General features: G+C 38.1%; 1 protein-coding gene across 4 annotated transcripts in view; it reads right to left on the reverse strand.

Moving 5' to 3' along the window:
• The window catches only part of UBAP2 (ubiquitin associated protein 2), a 200,415-nt gene that overhangs the window by 177,709 nt on the left and 7,547 nt on the right, over positions 1-15,159 (reverse strand). For 3 of the 4 annotated variants that reach the window (XM_069001108.1, XM_069001107.1, XM_069001106.1), the window contains exon 2: positions 434-573. In XM_069001108.1, the coding sequence (XP_068857209.1) occupies positions 434-532 (99 nt within the window). In that variant the 5' untranslated portion in view covers positions 533-573. Of the gene's footprint in view, positions 1-433; positions 574-15,159 lie in introns of those variants that run through there. The other variant, XM_069001109.1, reaches the window with a different exon arrangement.

The raw sequence follows: 15,159 nt of genomic DNA on the forward strand, positions 1-15,159 counted from the left end.
GTTCAGGATTTTGTGACCTGTAGATACATTGAGTCATGCTGTAGAACACAACATACATATAATGAAGCTTCTCCCATCCATCCAAATTTCTCTCTTGACCAGAAATATTCTACAATCAGGAGGCCAGCAGATGGAAGAGCTGAGACCTGAGGACTGTGAGGTCACAGGACTGAAATCCTGACACAAGCATAGAATTCCTCAATGATAGGAGACATTGCTGAAGAACACAAAACTCATTTAGAGACAACACAGGAATAACTTAACACTGTCTTGCGTTACTGAGTAATTAAAGCAAGTAATCAAGCATAATCTTCCAAAATAAACCTTGAGTATTTCCATCTTTTTCCAGTTTTTACTGACTCAGGGAAGAAATTTGTATCATTACATTGTCACTTTCAAGTCAAAGAAGTTGATACAGTACCACATCACATACCTGTACTACTTGTTTCTGTGGTTGTGTTGGCTGTGTGGCTGAAATTTGCATTTTGTCCCGAGTGCCCCGGGTACGTTCACTGCCCACCGAAGTCATCATATACAGTATATACAAAACAATGTATGTACAAAATACAAAATCTGGGAAAAAAAAAAAAAAAAAAAAAAAAAAAAGAGCATGAGTTAAGGTGGGTACTGATTCAATAACCAAATAACATAAATGCAGTAGTTTGAGTTTCTCCTGCATTTACCATTGATTCTATACAGAGACTCATAAGAAAGCAGCTTTAATACACTATTAGTGGATTTACTGCAGTTTTTACACTAAAGGGGGAAATGCAGTGGATAGAAAGCATTTTTGTCAGCTGATTGGGATTTGCCTCAATCTGTACTTCTAAATGACATCTAAGTCTCACAGCTATTTCCAGTTATTTAACATACAGACTTTTCTATTGGCTACTCTGCTGAAATTTTAGCTCCAGCTCCATCACTCAAACTTCTTTAATACCTGCTGTCTAGTTTTGATACCTAGATTTAACTGCTCTCATACCCACTCAGAACAAAACTACACAAAAGTCATACTCATGAAGTAGGCAGTTCCTCTTTTCCCTACCATCAAAACTGTTTTTCCTGCACATACGTGGAAGTCATGGCCAATCCCAACTCTACTTCTCATCTCTCATTTTTAAGAGAAATTATGATGCTTACCTTTAAATCCAGCCTCTACAGTCAGTACTTTTGTTTTATTCCCCCTCGTATTTACAGAAACAATTTATAAAACTACCTATTACCCTGCTTTAAACATACCATGGCTGTATGGCAACAGAAAAACCCCAAAGAAACCCCAAATCCCACACACACATCATTGCTATCCCATTTGTGGCTCTCAGCTATCATTCTTACTTGTTCTCTAGTACTAAAAGTACTTTGAAACAAGACATTATTATTCCCCCTGTTTGTACAGCATTTAGCACAGGATTAATCAATGAGCATGGTTTATAGAAGCTACAGTAACTGGAAACAGATCTTTCAAATGGTCAGAACGGTCATGTTCAACTGCCTGGTTTCTGTCCCCGTAAGGCTAGAAAGTAAAACTGCAATTTTTTGGAAGGAAGGACAATTTGCAAGAGGTGTACCTGGGCTGAAGATGTGCAAAAAGCAGCAAAGTGCATTTACTGCAGCCCCATTATATGAACAGGCCTCAACACACAACTTGCCAGGGCAACAGCTTTGTGCAAGCTGGCTAACACCGAGCTCAGTGCACAATAATCACAGAATCACACAGTAAGCTGAGTTGGAAGGGACCCACTGGGATCATCAACTCCAATTCCTGGCCCAGCACAGGATGATTCCCAAAAGTCACACCATATGTCTGAGACTATTGTCCAAACACTTCTTGAGCTATGTCTGGCTTGGTACTGTGACCACTTCCCTGGGGAGCCTGTTCCAGTGCCCAACCACCCCCTGGGTGAAGAACTTTTTTCAAATACCCAAAGAAAACTGCCCATGACACAATTTCAGGCTGTTCCCTCAGGCCCTGTTACTGGACACCACAGAGAAGAGATCAGTGTCTGACTCTCCTCCCTCTTCTTCCCCTCATAAGGAAGCTGCAGACTGCAATGAAGTCTCCCCTCAGTCTCCTTTTTCTCCAGGAAGGTAAGTACACACTGCAATCACATGGAGTAGGACGGCTCAACACCCAACTGATCACTGGCAGTCACAAGTAATGTGTATTTCATAATTAAAGCTGCAAGGAGATGCTTCAGTTTAAATACCAATTCATGATGCTCAGGAGCCTCATCTACAATCAAAAGGACAATTATCTCCATTATCATCTAAATCTCTTCTTGACTTTAGAAATACATTCTTGTTGGTCAAAACTGAACCCTGACATTGAATTTATTTATGTACTAGCTAAAGTATTCAATAATGCTTTAATGTCTGAGACAAAAGTATTTCCAAAAGAAAAGGCCGACATTTATCAGGAACTGACTGTAGTATGAGCTGAATTGGAATACTGTGTTTCTACAACTTTTTGAATACACTGACCAAAGCCAAGCTGTCTCACAGTCCCTTAACGTAGTCAAACTGCATTGCCTTCTAAGGCCCAGAACACACAGACCTTCAGAGCACTGTGTCTGACACAAAGGCCAGATACAGACAAAACAAAAAGTTATATGAGCTCCTAACACCATGTTCTACGGAAGGCAAAATATAAAGCAGATGTGGAGATGGTCTGGGCAGCAAGTTCAACATTTATCACTGACTATCTGCTCATGGCCATTCATTGATGTGTTAAAGATGCATGGACAATTTCAGTTGAGTCTGCAGTAGCATTACTTCAGCTCTTTGTGTTAAAATCTGCTTTATAAGCTTTGCTGGCTGGACTGACAACATCCAAAAACTTCCATTTATACAGAATAATAATGATCTTTGGGTTAGCTTTTTGTTTGTTTCTATTTCCAAGGATCAGACTGCTTATCACAATTTGAACCTAGAAAATGAGGAACACAAAAAACCCTGAAGACAGCACACAAGCAAGCACTAACTTCACTGGAAGACAAGCTTATAGTTTCAAATATGATTGTCTAGAATCAGCCCATTGTGACCTAAGATTTGTTGAGAAAATGTAACTCCATTGGGTAATTTGTTCATAATTTCTGAATTAGTATCATATTTATTATGATACCTAGGAATTTTGATATATTTCTGCCAGTGCGATTTTCACCAATTTCACCAAAGCTACTCAAAATATGGTGATTTATATTTTAGACAGGACAGTAAGACACTTACATTAAGGAGTTTTCTCTGTGTTTGCAAAGCACATGCTGAACTACACCCCACACTTTACCAGCCGGACAACCTACAGTTCCTCAAGCAGATTGTGTCTCCTTTTCCCAGCATGCATTTTTCACTGTGTGTCTGTGCCACTACGGCTTAAGCCACATTTGTTCTTCAGGATGAAAGGATACTTTAAGAAAAAAGGCAGGCACACGAAAGGCTGAAACACTCCTGGGAGATGAAGTGGCACAGAAAGATCAGGCTGCTGTGGGAACAGAGCTCAAACAACCTGAACAGCATAACAGGGTTTTTAAAGAAGATCTGTATCCTCCTGACTGTGCAGTACTTGAGCAGCACAATTTGGCAGGTTGGAATCAAAAAATAACCCAGCAAAGTACAGGCAGCAGTATGGACTTGTACTTGCTTCAGGCAAGTGTGGAACCCCATGCTCAGTTTGACACTCCCCAACAAGCCAACAAGGACATGTTATAATCCATCAGACACAATTCAGTCTTCTTAAAAACACAACTGGCAGCCTGATAAAAAGAGAACTTTCAAAATACTGTTATTGCACTTCTCCTTAAGTTGGCTCCCACTGTCTACTGGCGGTGTCCAGACACAGCAGCTGAAGGGCCATGCTCCACCTCAGACACTGCACTTAGCAGGGACACATGGCTGAGGCTTCAAGCCCTTCCACAGAGTAAGGAAGCAACAGGCAGCAGGGAGGCAGAGTGACTGCCTCCAAATTATCACAGTGACAACAGTTTTGAGCATAAGTGGGATATTATTAATTAATTAATTAGGGACTGAACAAGAACATTTCCTTGCTCACAAAGCAGCTTCTTATTCTCTCCAACTCCTCGTATTCAAATCTGTTTGGCAGGCTACTGTCATAGTAATGAGCAGGGTATCACAAACTGATGAACTTAATTTTAACTGGAGATCAAATGAGGAAATAAGATTTGAGACTGTGAGGAAGAAAACTCTTAATTAAAATCTGTTTAATAAAGATAAAAATACTCAGAGAAGCAGATGCTTCAGTTTCCATGTCAGGGTCTGGTGCAGTGCAAAAGTCCCTCATCAGCAGTTAACATCTGACCTTGCGGACACTGCAATTCTAATAATCAACCAAAACAGCTGTATTTGAAGAAACATATAAAACATTAAATGAAACTAGTAATAGTTTCATTGCTTTCTATACACTAGTACAGAACCCTAGTAAAAAAAAAGGAGAAAGTATAAAAGAAGGAGACAGGGCTTCCCAAAACTCTTGTGTAAAGAAAGTGGCTGTATCCCCTCATGACAATTAACAAAGATGAACAAGATCCATGTAAACGTTTTTTTTTTCTTTTTTCACTGTAGTGAATCTAGTACCCACAGACCAAGGCTGTCTTTACTAATCTAAAAACAAACAAAAAGCAAAACCCAAACACAACTAAAATATAAAAATGCCTTTATCAGTAGTTAAGACTTCATTTTAAAAATTCCATTAAAAATGGAAAACAACAGAAGAATCCAAGATGAAAACCATTCCAAATATCAATCTTTTGTTTTAGTTTTCTGTCTGTACAGCGAGTTTTAGTCCAAGGACCTACACTGCAATTGCAGCTCCAGTAATGTGTAACATGGAATGGCAAGGATTATTCCAGTTTACAAAAGCATTAACGAAGTATTATAATTTAACCCTTCCTAAAACTACCAAATTTCCCCCTTCAAAGTCTCCACCCCTTGTCTTATCCAACACATTTAGTTGTATTTTTGCGTTGAATTTTAGAAGGAAAAGATGAAGGCAAAGAATCAAAGATTAATTCAACACATAACATAAAAAGCATAAAAAGTTTTTAAAGCTATCATAATGTTTTCTGTGATCTGTTGTTAAAACCTTCCTTCATCAAGAACTCTAAGCCTTTTAGACTCAACGAAGTCAGAAAAGCTAGAGATACAGAGAATAAAAATTGACTTGACATGGCTGCAAGCCCCCAAAACACAGGAAATCTATTCCTGAACTTCCAGGAACTGACCAGGCATGGCAACAGCAACTGACTTTCAATATTCCTCTAGAAGTTAAATATTCACTTCCATCAGTTGCAAAAAAATTTGCAGTTTCAATTCCTTTCCTGAAGCAGTCTCAAGAAAGTTACTTTCTTGATTCCCAGATAAGGAGCTGTGATAAAGAAACCATGCAAAGATCTCTGTGAACACCTTAAAAGTGTGACTGCTTTTTTTATATTCAAAATACAAAGCTACCAGTCAAGGATTTCTCACAGTGACAGGGTTGGGAAAAAGCTGCAGGCCACTGCCTCAGGAGGGCATAACTACTGTACATGTACAGTGAGGTCAGATTTTACTGCTACAGCTGTAGAGTTACATGAGTATGAGGAAAAAGAACAGAGGAAAAAAATTACATCTGCAAAGCATCAATGTAATGCATTTCCCTCGAGTGCTGTTGTCCAAAGCATCTCACCATCTTCGTTGCTGCTTGAAACGGGAAGAGTTTGCAAGAGTCAGATGTTCCTCAGGAGCCGTGCTGGTGACTCAGTGTCTGTATCGCCCCAAGTAACTATAGGAGCTTATGGATCCTGGGAGAATTCACATCTCATCTTACAGTCTTCTATGGTAAATAGGAAAAATATTGACCTGCTTCACTGGCAGAATACCAAAAGAGAGAGAAATTTTACTACCTGCATGCTCTCATGTTTTACCAAGGAAAGAGTACTGCTGGGAGCAGCATGAGTACCAGCACAAACACAGAAACTAATATATAAACTTCGAGTCATATTAACAAACTGCAGCCAATGACCAAGTGACTATTCTTATCCACCTTTTGAAAGCCCTCCGAGTTGTTACTTGAAATGATTATCCTGCCAGGCCAATTTATAACAAGCTAAGAACATACCCCCATCTGCAAAAATCAACAATTTTTCTTTAAAACCAGAAAAAAAATGTTTAAGGATTAATACTCCTGAACACATATTAGGCAAAGGAAGACAAAGAAATATACAAATAGGTCTTACAAATAGAAGACAAGACAGCACTTGGAAGAAGTTTTGGAAGAGAAAGTGCTCATCCTCAAAAGACTAGAGTTAGGCAAAGGCTGGTCACATATTCAGAGCCCAAAAGCATGATGTGGACAAGGGACTGAACAGTGCATGTTTTCTACTAGTAGAGCACATGTTTCAACCATGATAGTTAAGTATTATAATTAACTTTCTTTTTTTAATCCTCTCACAGTATCTATTTTTTTCCTACTATCCCAATGTCTCTGCCTAAGAGATGTGCTTCACATTTCAGTATATATTGGTGATTCTCTAGTTTTAACCAAAATCTGCCAGCTACACTCACTAAACATCCTGCAGACTTGTCCTCATCATTTCTTTAAAAATATTGAAGCTTCTGAGGCAACAAATACCCTTATTCATATAGAAATTTCTGAAGGAAGAAATTCAACTTTAACTGGTACTTAAAAAAAAAAAAAAGAAAAAAAAAGAGAGACAATCAATCACACCAAAATCAGAGAAGCCTGACTGACTTCCACCTAGGGCTTTATCTTCCACACAACCAAGTCAATCTTCAGACTTGTAAGAAACTGGTTAGCAAAACTTACCCAGCTCCGCTGCTGTCCAAACACACCTGAGTGACTCTGGACAATCAAAGGCAGTGAATGTCCTAAAACATTCAGAGGACTTGACCTTATGTTTCAGACGTCATTATCTACAAGGAATCAAGTTCTGCTCCCTGTACTAATGGTAAGAACCACGTTTGCAAGGGTGTGCAAGATGCACTAGCTACCAACAGTTATGATTAACTGTACTGAAACTTCAAGGAACAGAGAGACACAGACAAACTGCACATTGTTTCCTAAGCACCATGCTCTGGACTATCAGAACTAGATAACAGAGATTAGACCATAGTTGCTGCCATGAAACAAAGAAAAAAAACAAAACAGAACCAAAAAAAAGGCTGCACAGGTCCAAATAAAAATGAAATATATAGAAAACAGGAATTCTCTTTGACAACCAGCCATCATGGGGATCCTGTGAGGAAAAGGTAACAGCAAGTTCACTTTTCAAGTATATTTGTCTTCTAAGAAGTATTTCAATAAAAGTTTTCGCCTGTCCAAATATTCTAAGACCTGGAGGGAAAAATACATGTTCCTGCCATCTTTGACAGAAGACCCTTTATTACTTGCCCTCTGTCAGAGAAAAGACTTTCTTACATGAAACCTCTCTAACAGCCACCAGATAAGAGTCTCATCACTGGCCACACAGCCAGTCCTGAATTGTCAGCTCCATCAGTATCTCAGGTCAGGGAGAATACAGAGAACACAGTGCCTCAGAGGTGGTGCTTGTACACCCACAAACATAATACTTCCTCTTTTGACAGGAGGAAAGGAACCTCAGGAGATAAAAGAAAATACTAGCCAAATCAATACACAATACACTCGCTGTTTATTCCATGACTGCTACATTAAGTGGTGAAGAACCATCAGCATTGCAAATCTCTTCATATCTCTGGTTTTGGAACAATCACAAAGAAAAACAGAAAAAGCACAGCCCTTGATGTTTTCTCTCCTAAAGTTTCCTGAGTAGTATCCACTGGAAGGGCACTATTGTGTCTACAACTTCCAACAACACAGCAGCTGGCAAAATTACAGCCTGGTCCTCTCCTGCAACAGACACTCCAACTGAATTATTCACTGCATTAACTAGGAGGCTTGGAAAAAACATTAACTAGTATTTAGTAAAGGAAAGGTTTCTTGCAGCCAGGGAAAAAGAAACCAAACTAGCAGGCTTTTCAGGGTTGAAAATCATTATCCTCTGCAGCGAGAACCAACACAGCCCTCTTGAAATCTCTCACACAAGTAAAGGATGGCTGAGCACAGTTTAGGACAAAAAAAAACCAAAAACACGACTAGAGTTTTAGTTCCCCTTTGGGATCTGGCTGTATATTCACTCAAAGTTCAATCCATAGCTTGGGCAGAACACAAACAGTTTGTTCCACTAAAATCAAGTATCACCTCACATCTAACACCACACAACTGTGAGTAATCGTCAGAAATGGCAGGCCTGCTTCCCCACTCCTTAACCACAAAATATTGCTCCTTTCCTTCAACCAGGCTAACAAACCTGCAGCTGCAGAGGGAGTCGGTTCAGTCAGCTCACCCAGGAGCAAACTAAACCCTCTAAAACAAAACAATCAGTCAGTTCAACAAGCTTATCCAGAGGAAAACTATGTGGCTATACAACTGCTGAATCTGACAGGAGGGACACGGATCAACTTCACAAGGAATGGGGAACTTGCTTCTTAGCAGACATGTACCATTACAGCATAGGTAGAAATGCATTTTGTTTTTCCAGGATCCAGTAGAGCATGACTTGATCCTGGTCAAGCCCACTGCGCACAATCAAAAAAATTAGAAATAATTCCCTGTAGACATTTTAAAAACAAAAAAACTGCCCAGCCAAGTTTTGAAGAAAACTATATATTTGAATATATAATTATTTTGCAAGAAAAGAGGCTTCTATCATGTTTACTGAGGAACACTTCATGTTCAACCTCTTCAATCTCTGTTAACATCTTGTAACTTGCAGTGAAAAGTATATTTAAAATTTGGAGGTGCTTCTATCCAAAGAAGAGGAGGGTATAATGAACATCAGGATAGCCACACTAATACAGCTTATGTCAACCTAAAATACAGTTTTCCCCCAGCTCCAGAAGTGTATGTTTACATTCACCCACAGGCATTAAAACAGAGATTCAAACTAGTCCAAAGCAACTTATTCCCTCATAACAATCTTTAATGGTTTTGTATACACAACTAAATATTCAATGCTTTTGCCAGTCATCTACAGATTTCACTTTTAAAGGAATAACACAATTAAACATCCACCCATTCCCTATCAAAAGCCCCACCCTGACAAGGTTTGCTCACTCTGCCAGCTCATTAAAACTCACAGCATCCCCTCTGACAGGGAAAGAAGGAAACCCAGACAAATTAATTGAGGAAAACAGGGCTGGGTAACTTGGAAGTTCTTTGAATGGCTCTCTCCACTAAAAGAATCACAAGGCAAAGCCTCTTCAGACTGCAATAATTTGCACAGCTTTCCAGCCTGAGATGAACTCTGGGGTCAGCAAAAAGGCCAGGTGAGATGTAGGTGAGGAAACAGCCGCAGTGTACCAAGTACACAAGTTATAGATGTTCTCCTCAAAGAATACATGAAAAGGACATACAATCTCAGGCCACATTCTGCTTAAGCCATCAATACTACAACACCAGAAAATACTTAAGTGGCCAAAGCATCTCAGATAACACTGAAGTACACCACTAAAGCTGCACAGGGTTGATGACCTTCCTGTATTAACCATGACTGACTTGTCTCAAAAACACTGTTCCCTGCTCCTATTCTGACAATGTCAGCAGGACACTTTCAGAACAGTTAAAGCTTGGGCTGTCAGCACATGCAACACTTAAGGCTTCCAATGTGACAGTACTGCCAACTCTAAGATACAACAGTTAAAACAAAACAAAATTTTCACTGGATCACCCTCACTTATCACTACCATTATAATCAACAGCTATCTGTACTCACAAGATGCGTAATGCATGCAACCACCAAAAAAAGAAAAAAAAAAAGGTTGTTAAATAACAAATGAAAACTTTTAAGCCAATTTACTAGGAAAGGTAACCCAGAATAAGCTGTTATCAGAAAACAAAAAAAAAAAAAAAAAAAAACAAAAAAAAAAAAAAGCAAAGAGCAGGGAAAAACAAATACTGGGAACTGCTGGCTTTGGCTATTAAACTGTAAAAATGCATACTTCAGTTACCTGCTCTGATACAATAGCCAATACCTGAACAGCCCCTAAAATGAATTGCTGTTTCCACAGAAAAACAAACCAAGTAAGAAGATTCAAGTAGAAACCCAGGTGCTCCAAATTACACCAAGAATCAGGTAACACCAGCCAGGACAATACACAGCAGGGAAGCTCGAAAACAAGGTGGCACACAGGAAGCAGCGCTGCACATCGGACATCTCACTGCCAGATCACGAACACACTCCGTGCTTGCGCTTTCCCTGCCCCCTCCAGTGTCACCAAACCACTCTCTCCTGGAACAGCTTCCAAAGGAATTCTTTGAATAGAAACAGATACAAGCAAGAGGACTAAAAATAGCTGAGCAAGAGCAGAGACGTTCTCACACTTGCGGAAACACACTCCACTGCACCAGAAAAAAAGGGCACCTATTTAATTCACACTAGAATTGACAATGAGGGACAAAGTAGAAAGTGCCACCACAGAAAAGTTTCGGAGGGCAGGATTAATTCAGACTTACACCACTCATCAGATCACATTACAACACTCACAACAAAAAACAAGGCTGAAATTATAAGCCATGAGTGATATAAAAGGAAATGCACTCTGTAATCAGTAAGGTTTTATCTATAATATGTGATAGCAGATTTGTGATTTTAGTTTCAGTTTTGGTGGCAACACCAAAGAGCTCAGTATCATTCCCACATCTGTACAGAGCCCAACCCTTGAACTAGACACCAAAGAAAGACCATCAGCACAAATCAGGCCTTGTTCATAAATTCAGAAGACCAAAGAAAAGCAGGAGTCTCACTGAAAAACACTCTTTTAAATAAAGCAAAATATTCCAGAACAGCTTTCTATATATTTGCCCCAGATGATGGTATTTCTCAAGATTCATCTTAGGCAGGAGTATCCACCAAAATAAAAAAAGCTTTTTTTTTGCAGTGACTCTGAATATAAAGTTTCCGAAGGAGGAAAAGAAATAACAGTTTGTAAGGCAGTGTTAACCATTTCTTTTCTTCACAGTCCCTGTGCATAACATTTTAATGAAAACTATCAGCCATTTCGCTCAGTTTAGCTTTCAAAAATGCTGTGAGAAGTGAGTGAAATCCTTTTACAAACTTACTGTCAGGTGCTCAGAGACAAGAAACAACTGAAACAGCACAAACAACTGAAAGCCATCAAAGATCACTTCCATTTTTCTGCCACCTCTGGAATGCTCTTTCTACAGTCACAACCACTGTTACCATTTTGTCTAGCTTTAAACAAGCAGGTTTGACAACTTTCCTCTGTAAATCCTCATGTTAATTTGCTTCAGTCAGAAAACTTGTTTTACTCCAAGCTTTCCCACTTGATTTTGAGCATTATTTTCCCCACAATCACAGTTCCTCTACTTGGTGTCATGCATAAATTCACTTATTCCGTCATTCTAGAATTCAGGTGAGGTTAGGTCTATCTCATCTGTTCCAAAATGATACCAAACTATCGAAAGAGGTGAAGGATTAACTATCTTTACAACCTCAAACTTAAAACATGCTAGAAAGTAACAAGCAAATAAAGAGTCCTGTATGCAGAATTCCAATCTAACATCAGGAATACAGTCATCCAGGATGTTCTCATCCTGTAAGTTAAATCAAAATTAAATTAATCTCTCACTTCTTAGTTTCTTAAACTTTCTGAAGAAAATACCAAAAAGACAAGGTGCTCACATAAAGCATTCAATTGCCCAAAGTTTTACTGCATTTAATTCAGTATTTACTTTCTTTCTAACATAGATGGGGTGAAGAACAAACCATACGCTGCTTCTAGGACCCACAGCCACTGTTCTAGCTCCATCTGCACCTTTCTCTGCAAATCTGACTTAAATGTTGTGTTTTCTGTCTCTCTCCTCCACCACTTCTGTCCAAGCCAAACCAGCTCACAACAAAATTCACAAAAGGGCAAGAGTAATATTTTCTTTTTAAGTTTGCAAAATCTGAAAAAGTATATAGAGATTTTCTTCAAAACTTCCTTCCTATTTATTTGGCCATTAAAAAATTCCTTTTCACATTAATGTATTCCCTTATCTTCATAAAGTTAACATGCCCTTTTATAACATTTTTGCATTCTGAGTTAGTTGAGTACAGCATAGTAACGAATCTCAACCCCCGATTCCACACAGGCATGCCAGGTTTGTATACTGTGCAAGGCAATATTAAAATGCCTAAGTAGAAAATCTGTTTTCTAAAGCATTCCAAGAAGATAGTAGTCACCTGTCCATTTTACCACTGGAAATCTGAAAGACCAAGCACTTTCCTGCAAGATGAAGTTACTCACTTTTGAAATAAAACTTGTAATCAAAACTTGAATAAGACTTGTACTCTACACATCTTAGCTCCTGAAACAGCTTATTTATACCAACTGTACACCTCACCCTCAATACACATATGAATTCTGAGACTGCACCTGGAATACACGTTTTGCTACCTGCAGTGTTCAACTCTAGCAACAGCATTAAAATATTTCAGGTACCAGCTACAGAGAGCACACTGCATCTATAAAAACTTCAATAAACAAATGGTTTGACAACAACAATCTTGAAAACCATTTCAGCAGAAGACATGTTGTAAACATCGGTTCTCTCCAACCAAATCAGAAAGCTGTATGTACACAGAAATCAACCAAAGGATGAGCAAGGAATAACCAAGATAAAATATTACAAGTTCTAAAAATTGCACTACAAACTTAAGTAACAGCTTTTTAAACACAGTAATCATTTTCAGTCATTTACAGTGTTGTTTAAAAATTCTAGCGCAGCAGGGGGCTGTTAGGCACACTTGCTGAAAAAGCCAAGATGACACTGTAAATAAATTCAGAAACCAATGGTAGGCAAGTTTAAAATGCAGAACAGTATGATGCCTTAAATGTGTTTTCAATTTAACACAAGACTGTTTTTCAAGTTCAATGAGTACACTGTCCAAAACATGGCTTTTTGAAAACTATTAAGAACCTGAATCAGTAGAATAAAGTGAAAATAAAAATTTAAAAGGAAGAATGCGACATACCTTCTCTGATCAGAGGAATAAGTACAAGAGACAGCATTCACCCAAAACTGCAATCAGCAGAAAGTAAATGGCTAAAAAGCTGCTCATTGTTTCACCTTCAAAACACTGAAACTTGCTGTTCTGCAGGGGTTTAGGGCAGTTTCTTTGAAAGTATACAAGCCTCATCTAAGTAGGTACTGTCCTTTTGGTTCCTCCAGTTTTTGATGTCTAATATTAGAAAAACCGTACTTACTGACCCTACTGCTATGCTCTAAAACTCTAAGGAAGCAGGTGTTAGCATGACCTTAGTTTTGATATTCAAAAGAACACTGCCATGAAGTCTGAGTTTTTAAGATTTGTTGGAAGATACTGTGAGCTCACAGCTACATCATAGGGATTTCTTTGCAGGATCAAATGCAAGGGACTGATAGAATGGGATAAAACAACTCTCAATACACTGCATTTAAACATTGCAGAGTACACATACAACTGCTGAAAACAGCAATTTGAAAGAGCAGAATTTTTACTTCCACTTATTCATGAAAGTCCGTTTGAAGAGTTGCAAATACCTCCAAGAAAAACATTTTTAGATTCTATTTTGCCAGAAAAAGAAGAAAGGGAAGGAAAAAGCATGTTTAAATGAATTATCTAATTCTAAGAGCCAGAGACATAACTTCCCTTAAAACCATTCTAAAATTTCAAATGTCGTATACAGAACAAACAAAACCCAGAAAATTCCTAGTACACACAGCACCAAGGGTAAGGCCTTCCATATCTGAGATTATGTTAGACTTCAATGTGTATTCTAATCTGCAAGTACATTTGAGAACACAAACCTTTGTTTGACTGATTTATCAGTTCCTACCAAATTCAAATGAGAAATAAAACAGAGCCCAAGGAATGCAACAACACTAAGTGAGAAGAAAAACTAGGATGAAACAAACCTGGTGAATCAAAAAAATAAAAAAATCCATCTTACAAACTAATGTGAACATATTAAAGGCTGTAATTTTACTTCAGAGGCAACTAAAATTAAATAAATGTTTATCTGGAACTTGCTTGTCAGCAAATATTTTACCATAACTGAAATGCAAGTTGTTGAACAGTTAGAAGTACACTGATGTCAAACTAAAATTCTCACACAACAAACAAGTATGACTTTAGCTGCACTCTTCTAGAGCTTTAGTGAGATATCCAATTGCTGTAAAAGATTTGAAGTGTAAGTTCCAGAAACATATGATAGTGTTTTGGTAAACCTCAAGACTCTTGGAGCTGTGATGTTTTGAATTTAATACACTGGAAAACATTCCCATCATCTTCTTCAAGATGAGCTTTTGGAGAGCTTTTTTTCTTTTAAATTTAAAAGCTTAATAGAGATCCTTTTTTTTTTTTGGTAAGTTAAATTGAGGGGTTATTTCCACTTTTTTTTTTAATAGAAATTTGGGTAATTTTAAATATATATACATAACTTCTGAAAAAGACAGATGACGAATACATATTATAGGTCAGTATTTCAACAAGCTTTGATACATCCCTGAAGCTTAATGCTTGGGAGGTCAATGCACACTGAGTCCTGGAAGAACTAAACATATCACTTCCTCCCAGCTGGTCTTTAAGATTTCAGGAAAGCAGAGCCCAACACCTCTCTAGCCATAAATACAATAAATACAGTATAAAATACAATAGTTATAATACCCAAACATGCATTTAGGTAAACTAGCCTAGTGTGAAGCTCTATTTTCAGGCTTTGCCATGTTTCCAGAATGACGCTTTTAGGTTTTAACAGTGACACAATCAATGAAGTTCATATATATATTTTAGCAAAGTTTAGCACAGTGTTTGACCTATGCTTACATGAGGTCACTTCACCTGGCAGAGAACTTGAGAAGTGTGAAGTTCAGACTTTTCAGGAAATGTAAGAGGTGGTAATGTTCTTATTTTATTCAACAGAACGACTAAGTGAATCTACCAAGTGAATTAACTTTCCTCAGAATTACTGAGTGCCAGAAGAGATAGCTTATCCCCTTCAACATTTCTCTTTTAAAAAAGAAAAAAAAAACTACCTTAAAAAAACCTTTCACAGTCTTACCAGCATATCTGTTCAGGTATAAAC

The sequence above is a fragment of the Aphelocoma coerulescens genome (assembly GCF_041296385.1).
Source record: "Aphelocoma coerulescens isolate FSJ_1873_10779 chromosome Z unlocalized genomic scaffold, UR_Acoe_1.0 ChrZ, whole genome shotgun sequence".
Lineage (NCBI taxonomy): Eukaryota > Metazoa > Chordata > Aves > Passeriformes > Corvidae > Aphelocoma > Aphelocoma coerulescens.